General features: G+C 38.5%; 1 protein-coding gene across 1 annotated transcript; it reads left to right on the forward strand.

Moving 5' to 3' along the window:
- The first annotated feature begins 195 nt into the window (after nucleotides 1–195).
- On the forward strand, nucleotides 196–8,094 carry LOC138852406 (mite allergen Der f 3-like). Its single transcript, XM_070082906.1, has 2 exons — nucleotides 196–418; nucleotides 7,752–8,094. Exons 1-2 carry the CDS (start codon nucleotides 230–232, stop codon nucleotides 7,917–7,919), a joined length of 357 nt encoding a protein of 118 aa, XP_069939007.1. The 5' UTR covers nucleotides 196–229; the 3' UTR covers nucleotides 7,920–8,094.
- The last annotated feature ends 2,844 nt before the right edge of the window (nucleotides 8,095–10,938 follow it).

The raw sequence follows: 10,938 nt of genomic DNA on the forward strand, positions 1-10,938 counted from the left end.
GATGGTGAAAATTTTTCTTTTTCGGGCCACCCTGCCTTGGTGGGAATCGGCCAGTGTGATAATAATAAATAAAATAATTATAATAATACTGGTAAAGGAATTTGTGCATATGCTGCACTTGCCATTGTATTGGATAGGCGGCAAATGATATATTTAAAATATATGTTCTATATTATTATGTAACCAAATATTTATATCATTGTTTGGAACAGACAATGATCTAGAGGGTATGCAGGCCGTCGTGTCAGGCTGGGGCAGGAATGAGGATGGTAAACTTCAAAGTCAACTTCACCACTTGCATGCGAATATTGTCTCCAACAAGGTCTGTGATGAGCGCTGGAATGCTAAAGGCTCTCCAACAGGCTTCATTGTTTCCTCCATGATGTGCATGGACTCAACCAATGGAGATTCTTGCAATGTAAGTTGAACTGTTTAAATTTTAGAAATTATTTGCTACCTGTACGATAGTAACACTAGTACGTCCAGGTGCTTAAGTTATAAGTAAGTTTATTCAGGTATACACAAATACAGTTACGTAGATTATCATACATAACAGCATATGTGTAAAGTACCCAGGATAACCCAAAAAAGTCAGACACAGTGACTTATTTCCATTGGGGTCCTTTTCCCTTATTATAATATAAAGGAGATAATATCTTATTATTCTATAAAGGAGATAATATCTTATTATTATTCTATAAAGGAGATAATATTTTATCATCACACTGTTAAGACTATCTACTGCATGAGGGTCATTAAGGCTATCTACAATAGGAGGGTCATTAATAGGAATAAGGTAAAATTACACGTGTGTTAGCTAAAAAAAAAAAATAAAAAATCATTCCCCTCCCTTTCTGTAGCTACGTTCATCAGGAATACAGTGGACCCTCGACATTTGATACTAATCTGTTCCTGACAGCTATCGAATGTCGAAAATGTTGAAAGTCGAATTAATTTTCCCCATGAGAAATAATGGAAATCAAATTAATCCGTGCAAGACACCCAAAAGTATGAAAAAAAAAAATTTACCACATGAAATATTAAATTTAATGCAATAGAATAATTACAATAACAATAGATTAATAACAATAGAATAATTGACACTTACCTTTAATGAAGATCTGGTGATGATTGATGGGATGGGAGGAGGGGAGAGTGTGGATGGTGTCAGTGTTTAGAAGGGGAATCCCCTTCCATTAGGACTTGAACTGGCAGCCTCACCATGCCTTACCACACTGCGACAAGGTCCTAAATGCACTAGAAGACAAAAAGAATGCAGATGTAATATATACAGACCTTGCAAAAGCCTTCGACAAGTGTGACCATGGCGTAATAGCGCACAAAATGCGTGCTAAAGGAATAACAGGAAAAGTCGGTCGATGGATCTATAATTTCCTCACTAACAGAACACAGAGAGTAGTCATCAACAGAGTAAAGTCCGAGGCAGCTACGGTGAAAAGCTCTGTTCCACAAGGCACAGTACTCGCTCCCATCTTGTTCCTCATCCTCATATCCGACATAGACAAGGATGTCAGCCACAGCACCGTGTCTTCCTTTGCAGATGACACCCGAATCTGCATGGCAGTGTCTTCCATTGCAGACACTGCAAGGCTCCAGGCGGACATCAACCAAATCTTTCAGTGGGCTGCAGAAAACAATATGAAGTTCAACGATGAGAAATTTCAATTACTCAGATATGGTAAACATGAGGAAATTAAATCTTCATCAGAGTACAAAACAAATTCTGGCCACAAAATAGAGCGAAACACCAACGTCAAAGACCTGGGAGTGATCATGTCGGAGGATCTCACCTTCAAGGACCATAACATTGTATCAATCGCATCTGCTAGAAAAATGACAGGATGGATAATGAGAACCTTCAAAACTAGGGAGGCCAAGCCCATGATGACACTCTTCAGGTCACTTGTTCTATCTAGGCTGGAATATTGCTGCACACTAACAGCACCTTTCAAGGCAGGTGAAATTGCCGACCTAGAAAATGTACAGAGAACTTTCACGGCGCGCATAACGGAGATAAAACACCTCAATTACTGGGAGCGCTTGAGGTTCCTAAACCTGTATTCCCTGGAATGCAGGAGGGAGAGATACATGATTATATACACCTGGAAAATCCTAGAGGGACTAGTACCGAACTTGCACACGAAAATCACTCACTACGAAAGCAAAAGACTTGGCAGACGATGCACCATCCCCCCAATGAAAAGCAGGGGTGTCACTAGCACGTTAAGAGACCATACAATAAGTGTCAGAGGCCCGAGACTGTTCAACTGCCTCCCAGCACACATAAGGGGGATTACCAACAGACCCCTGGCAGTCTTCAAGCTGGCACTGGACAAGCACCTAAAGTCAGTTCCTGATCAGCCGGGCTGTGGCTCGTACGTTGGTTTGCATGCAGCCAGCAGCAACAGCCTGGTTGATCAGGCTCTGATCCACCAGGAGGCCTGGTCACAGACCGGGCCGCGGGGGCGTTGACCCCCGGAACTCTCTCCAGGTAAACTGTGTATGCCACTATGATTCTTAAATCTTTCAAATCAACCTTTGCTGGCCTTAACTTCACTCACATCACCACTAGTTGCAGGCAATTACTTTACCAAATCATCATCCACTCCGACACACGCACTCCACTTTCGTACTTTGCAGTTATCTCATTTCAATAGTCATTAGCGCCTTTTTTCTCGAAGGGTTGGCACTAGAAGCTTTCTTGGGGCCCATGGTTACTTATTTTGCAGAAACAAGCACCAAAAACAGTGATAATATGGAATGTACCCAATGTATCCTTAGATGCGTGCACACTGTCTGGCTTGTAAACACTGGCACACACAGGGCAGTTCAGGCCACACGTGGATACATCTTGTACGAATCGTATCGAATGTCGGGTTTTCCATCGAATGTTGAGGTGAAATTTTTGCGTTAAAATGCATCGAATGTCGGGGGTCCACTGTATTTTGGCTCTCTTCTTGAAGTGGTTCATGCTGTGATTGGCTTTGACATGTACAGGCAGTCTGTCCCATTCTTTTATTGCTGTACAATTAAAGGTGTTTGAAGCCTGGCCACTGACTGTGGGTACTGCAAAGTTGTGCTCTCTCCCCCTAGTACTATAATTGCTTTGGTTCCCAGCCTTGACAAAATTGGCAGCAAGATATTCTGGACACTGCTTGTGAGCAGTTTTATAAACTTAATTTAGCTTCAGTTGTTTAACTCTCTTCAATATTCAGCATATCCAATTGCTGTAATTCATCCTGGCCTACATGCTCTCTTGGACCCAGGTCCAGGATGAATCTTACCATTTTGTTTTGGGTGATTTGCAGTCTATCCTTCAGCTTTTTTGTCAAGGCAGAGTACCATGAAGAGCAAACGTAGTCCATATGACATTGTATAAGGGCTAGAGATAGGGCCCTGCGAACCTCAGTAGGTAGACACTGTGCATGTCTGTAGAGGAATTTCAGTCTGGCATTCGCCTTGTTCACTACACTGTTTCCTATCAATTCTCCTGACATGCATGGGTCAAAGGGGATTTCCAGATATCTTACTGAGGAAACTGAAGTGATGGGCTCCCCATTACACTGGACATTAAAATTATATACCCTTCTCAGTTTATGCTTCGTGCCAAAGAGAATGGCTTCAATTTTCCCGAGGTGTAATAATAGTGTGTTGTCTACTAACCATTTGCTGCAGGACTCCAGTGTATATTTTCTCTGCCTTCATAAACATCTGTTATTATATACTGTAACAATATGTTTTTCATTTTATTATCTGTACTTTTTCTCTAATCATGCAGAATACAAAATTTCATGATTTCCTGTGCTAACTGAAGTCATCTTCATTCCTTTAACAAATTATTCATTTGTGTCATTCTGTGTATCATATTCATAGGGTTGATGTAAGGTAGAGGAAGGTAGTTCCAGTTCCCAGTTCGTAAAAGTCAGTTTGCAACTTATTTAGTACGTATATCATATTTAATTAGAATGTAGAAATGTAGTAAAATTTATAGTGTACATTAAAATAATTTATAAAATAACTTTCGGAGCTGAAGGCTATTCAATTATTTGGGCTACCCTTTCTCTTTGAAGAGAGTATATTATAATTAAGTAGCAAATCCTTCATGAAATTTAGTATATTTTATCTAGGATTAAATAACATATTCATAGCATAGGTGTAAAGTGAAAGAAGGGCCCATAAATACAACTACAGTAGGCTAAATGCAACTTTTTTGAAATGTAGTCTGGAACTATGCTCAGCAATTTTAAGGCAAAGTGTGAAGAAAAAACTCAGGCTAAAACTACCACTATAGCAGATCTTAAACAATGAAAAAGCTTTTTATGTCAGTCTCTCAGAGCATAGTTGGTGGGATGGAGATTCTTTTCATTGATAGCAGTTTGGACTTGGTAATCACGAACGCTGAAGGTTATCATGTTAGCAAAATAACCTAACAGCGTATAGTACTGATAATTTAAAAATATTAAATTCGTCAAATTTCTTATGTTGCCCCATTCCATTTTTTTTAATCTGTTAAACATACCAAGTGGAACTATGAAAAGTAATGTGCAGGTACAGTGAAACCCTGGTTTTCGTCCGGTCGGGTTATCGTGCAATTCAGTTTTCGACCACTTCGGTGAAATTTTCCTCATTTTCATACATCCGCTCGGAAATCATCCATACCAGACGCGTACACCTGCCTGCGTGACATGGCCGCTCATATGTTCGTGATTCGGTCTGCCTTTGTTACTCATTCAGTAGGCATTACTCTGAGCATTCATCCGAAACATTTTGTAATACTCCAGTGTTTTGTGCTTGCGACTGCTAAATAAGCCACCATATGGCCAAAGAAAGTTCCGAATGCCAGCCCTTTGGTAAAGAAGGTGAGAAACACGATAGAATTCAAGAAAGAACTTGTAGAAAAATATGAAAGTGGCGTACGTGTGGCTGAGCTCGCCAGGATGTATGAGAAGTCTAAATCAACGATCGGTTCCATCCTGGTGAAGAAAAAAGAAATCAAGGAAGCTGATGTTGCAAAAGGGGTAAATGTGCTAACGAAACAGAGATCGCAAATCGAAGAGGTTGAGAAGTTGTAACGTGTGGCTCAGCCAAAAACAGTTCCGGGAGATAGTGTTGTGGAGGCAATAATTTGCAAAAAGGCAAAGCAATTGCTTGCGGATCTTGTAAAGAAAATGCCTGGAACGAGTGCTGCTGTTAGTGAATTTAAAGCCAGCAAAGGCTGGTTCAACAGATTCAAGAAGCGAAGTGGCATACACAGTGTGGTGGAGGAATCACTTCAGTATCCTCAATTGCATAAGCCTTATAGATAAGGCTTGGCAGGGAGTGACTTCCAGGACGATTAACTCTTCTTGGAGAAAATTGTGGCCAGAATGTGTCCTCCAGAAGGATTTTGAAGGGTTTGAGGGTGATCCTGATGACCCTACGCCTGTTGTGGAATCTGTCTTTGGGGAAGTCCATAAGGTTGGAGGTGAGTGACCAGGATGTGGAAGAGTTGGTGGAGGACCACACGGAAGAGCTAACCACTGAAGAGCTGCAAGACCTTCATCTGTGACAGCAACAGACCTTAGCTGAGGAAATTGCTTCAGAGGAGGAGGAAGAGAGAGGGGAAAATGTGTCTTCTTCAGCGATTAAGGTCATTTGTGCAAAGTGGAGCGAGGTACAAAGTTTCGTGGAGAAATATCACCCTAACAAAGCTGTTGCAAGCCGTGTCATCAACATGTTCAATGACAGTGCCGTGTCCCATTTTATGCAAATCTTAGAGATGCCAGAAACAGACCTCTCTGGACAGATTTTTTTGTGCGACAGGGGTCCAGTGACTCTCAAGCTGGTCTTAGTGCCAGTAAATGACAAAGAAAGGAAGTAACCCCTGATAGGGCTTAGATGTCTGAAGTCCTTATGGAGGGGGATTACCCTTCCAAACAATAACTTCTCCCTCCCTCCTCCTCGCCGTCTTCCATACGTCAATGAGAGTCTTCAATAAAGGTAAAAGTGATGTTAAATGTTCATTTATCCATTTCATTAATCATTTATATTTCCTTCTCATTGTTTTCTGTATGTAAAACTTTAGTTATTCTCTATAAAATGTATTTTTTGTTAATATTTTTCAGTTTCTAGAAAGGATTAATTGGATTTACATTATTTCTTATGGGAAATATTACTTGAGTTTTCGTAGAAATCGGTTTTCGGCCGACCTTCTGGAACAGAGTAAAGCTGACAACCAGGGTTCCACTGTGTTGTATTTTCAAGCATTTTATATAACTTGCTGATGTATGGACAAGTCTTAGACTTCAAAATGAAAAACTTGCTAATTACAATGGTTTGTTTGGAATGACATTTTATTAATGCAAAAGTGAGTCTTGTAGAGCAATTTGTTTAGTTAATATCCTAATCATTTAACCCTTTCAGGGTCCGTCCCATAGATCTACGGCTTTACGTTCAGGGTCCAAACCGTAGATCTACGCCATGAGCTCAGCTCACTCTGATAAACTGTGAGTGGTACATTTGGGCCTAGATATGAGAGAATACATCTATGTGGTATGTGTGCACCACATAAAACAGATCCTGCAGCACACTGTGTATAATGAGAGAAAAAAAATGAAATCATGATTTTTCGATTAAAACAGCAACTTTGCAGTGTTTTTTCGTATGTTTTTTATAGTTGTATTTGCGATTTCTTGGTCTCATTTGATAGAATGGAAGACATATTACAGAAATAGAGATGATTTTGATTGGTTTTAGCACTGGAAATGGCTTGAAACTGAGCTCAAAGTAGCAGAAATGTTAAATTTTTGCCGATATTCAAGAGTAAACAAACGACCTCACACGTCTAATACACGTCAGCTGGTGGGTCTAATATACATTCACAAATATGGTGATGATATTTATACAATTATTACAGTATTGCATAACAGTAAATCTTCTATTTTTTTGGTGTGAATAAAAATTCATTATGTGAATAAAAAATAAAAATGGAATTTATTTGTAAAGCCTCAAAATGTAACTAATGAACAGAGGAAATGTTAGTTTAGTTCCAGGAATACCTACATTGTTTATTCTGGACCCTATTTTGAAATTGGAATATTTTGAACTTTGTGTTAAATTGGCCAAATTAACAATTTCCGATCACTTTATTTTGTAGTTGAAACAGTTGACTTGGCGATTTCTTGTGCTCAATCGATAGAATAGAAGTAATACTAGTGAAATAGCAAAGAATTTGGTTGATTGGAATAATGTAATTGGCCTAAAATGGGAGTCAAAGTCGGCAAAATCGCCGATTCGTAAATATCGCTGACACATCAAAATTCGCGAGAGCATAATTTCGTCAATTTTCCACCAAATTTCGTACTTTTTGTTTTATTACCTTCACAAAAAGATTCTCTACGATTTCATAAGAAAAAATAACAATTTTTTTTTTTTTTAAATTCTTGGACACTGGTGCGTGACTCCAGATTTGGGCCTTGGACCCTGAAAGGGTTAAACCAAAGAAAATGGTTAGTTCTTCATCCAGCAACAATGCTTGAGAGATGGTAATAACCTAAGCACAGTCTATAGAATCTCTACCATGCAAAGGTGAGCCAGCCTGGAGGAGGAGGAATATTTAAAATGAGTTGTGCAGAATTTTTAATGGCACATTCCTGCCTGAGGTATCTGCTCTGTCTGGGCTGCTGTTTTTATGTACTGTGTCATAAATTTTCACCTTTTTAACCTAAGCTTATCCTGTTTTCCAATTATAGGGTGATAGTGGTGGTCCATCTATCATGGAGGAACCTGCAGGCTCTGGAATTTATGTCCAGGTGGGCTTAGTGTCCTTCGGTTCTGGATCTTGCACAGATGAAAAACTTCCAGGAGTATACACGAGAGTGGGCCATTACGTGGACTGGATCAAGGCTCAGATGGTCTAATTTTTCTTAGGGTTAATCTTTGGATCACTCGCTGTGTATTTGAGTGTATATGTTTAGCAATTTAACACCTAGTGAACGTTTGACCATTTTGTCGAGTGATTTAGTCAATCACTTATTTAATCAGCTGTAATATCCTTTGGACGTGTTACTTTCCTGTCCGTCAATGGATGCTGGATCTTTTTTGCTAAATTGATATTTTTTCAATGATTATCAAGAATTCTTTGTTATAATCTGAATAACCTCAATCCTGGAAACAGGGTCAGCTGAATTAAATTACAGTATAACAAAAAAAATATATAGCTTTAATAAAATAATTTTCTTAGATAATTAAGGCTAAACAGCGCATTGTAGGTAGCAACCTGGCACATTAAATAGTGTTTTATTGTTTTCTATTTATTTATCTAGCAGGAAAATATTGTAATGTTTATTGTACTAGTTTCAGGTACTATAGTACTGGTAGCCACATTACACTCAGTGTTGAATGTAATTAAATATTTATCTTTAAAACTCTGTGAATCTTCAGTACAATGCATATACATTAGTCACTGTAAATGGAATTTTATGAAAAATTATAATAACCATAATTTTAAAATGGGTGGACTGGTAAGCCAGCGGAAGGCCTCAGTCAGATGACCAAAAATCTCCAGTGGCGGGTCATGATATGAATAAGACCCACATCAAGAAACACTTGTCCTCTTTCCTGACAAACCTTACCTTACCTTACCTAACCTAACCTGGAATTCTATACGAGTTTTTTATTTATTTATTTATTATAAATTTGTGCACACATACAGAGGTACAAAAAAATACAGATAAGAGCAGTATGCCAAAGCCACTTATACTATGCATAGCATTACGGGCTGGCTTAAAATTAACTTAAGATTAATTAAGCAATGATGAAGTCAGTGATAAAACATTAATGTAAACAGATTACTATAAAGCACAAGTGAGTATTACAAAGACAGGTCATATGAAGGATTCTGTTAGGTAGTGTATTTAAAAAATAATAAAGTTAGATTGGGTTTTAGGTTTAACATTTATGTGATATAATTGTGAGAAACATTTAAGATATACAATTTATAAGGTTCAGTTATTCAGTATTTATTTGGTTTTGGGTGAGTAAGTGATCTTTGAGTAGAGACTTGAATTTATAAACAGGTAGTGTTTCTTTTATATTTACAGGTAATGAATTCCAATGAATTCCCAAGGAGTGTACCTCTCTGTGTATATATACTAAAAGTGTACTCTAATCTCTATTTCATGGGTTAAAGTATTCTTGTCTGGTGATAAGGTAACACACAACCTTAATGATCCTAGTGTAGTCAGTTAGGCTTTAAAATCCCATTAACCAACCAGTTTTATTTTAAATTAAGTTTACGTTTTATTTCAATGACTAAAAATGAATTAATTTACAATACAGTATAAATATTTTCTCAAAGACCAGACTGGTAAAACACCATAAATGTAATTACTATATATGTAACACTTTGTGGCTTTGTACATGTACTAAACTTGAGACTAAGAAAACTAGCAGGCATTATTTGTTTTGTGTTTATGCATAATAGTGGTGTCATTAGTTTAGTAAACTGTAAGAGGGAAGCACACAAAACCTTGCAGATCTGTAGTCTCTAAATACAAGAGCTCAGGTACCTTTGCTTTTTCTCCATCTGATTTGCTATTCTCGTCCAAATATGCTGCACCGTATGTGAATATATGATTTTATGAATATATGAATTTAATTCTAAGCCCACTGTATTAGTGCTCAAGAATATTCTATATAGATATGAACTTGTTTTTAAAAAAACTGTTGGTATTTAACCCTTTCAGGGTTTCGGCTGTACTAGTACTTGGCCACAGCAGCACACTTGATGGGTAGAAGATATGAGATGAAAAAACAATCAATATGTGAACTGTAGTTGTGCTCGGGACTGACTAATATAAGCATTCGGCTGGAATTCTAAGATTAGGGGGCTATTAAATTCACACTCTTCTACTCCTGAGTCTTCTCCAGTTCCACAAGATTCTAAATAACAAAAAAAAAAAAAAAAAAGGCACAATACCGTGACTGGAACGATACACAAATAACCCGCACATAGAAGAGAGGAGCTTACGACGATGTTGGAGAAACTGGCCAATCTCTTTCTGACAGACTTGGGGAGCACAAAAATAGTGTTAGGCTTGCTAACACTAACAATGCTCTTTTCTGTCATGTCAGAGATCACAGCCATCCTATAGACTGGTCTTCTGCTAAAACTGTCTTCCCTACTTCCAACTTTAACAGTTGCCATCTTGTTGAATCCTCTCTAATACACAACTTTCCTTGTATGAATCTTAGTCCTGGCTTCGTCTCTGTAGATGCCTTCCTCTCCCACTACATTGTAAAATGCTCCAAACTTCAGAACACCTGTGACTTAACCTGATTCCTCATTTTTTCTTCTTCTCCCTCTTCCCCTTTCCTCTTTTGTCTTTCTTCTGTCACGTGTTTCTGTTCCTTCATTATTTATTTCATCACTTCCCCTTCCCCCAACCTCTGTGCACTTGCTCTCCCTATGTGGGCTCCTAGCTCCCTTGCAGTGCTCCTGTCTTTATATTTGACTGGCTCCTCCTCCGCCTTCAGCATTCTATGGAGAGGGAGCATGGACATCAGTTGTCAAACAGTCACTAAAAACAGACGTAAATGCTAGGGTGTTCGGGAGAGGGGTGGGATTAAATTATGGGGAATCAAATACAAAATGGGAGTTGACACAATTACTCTTTGCTACACAAATAGCCTGCGCATAAAAGAGAGAAGCTTACGACGACGTTTCGGTCCGACTCTACAAAGGTGGCAGTAAAGCAATAGCAAAGAACTACAAACTGATAGCACTAACATTCCATGCCATAAAAATCTTTGAAAGTGTTCGAAGAAGCAAGATTGCCACCCACCTACATACTCCTCAATTACACAACCCAGGGCAACATGGGTTTATAGCAGGTCACTTCTAACTGTCCCAGCTATTGGAACACTATGACAAGGTCC

The sequence above is a fragment of the Cherax quadricarinatus genome, chromosome 8 (assembly GCF_038502225.1).
Source record: "Cherax quadricarinatus isolate ZL_2023a chromosome 8, ASM3850222v1, whole genome shotgun sequence".
Lineage (NCBI taxonomy): Eukaryota > Metazoa > Arthropoda > Malacostraca > Decapoda > Parastacidae > Cherax > Cherax quadricarinatus.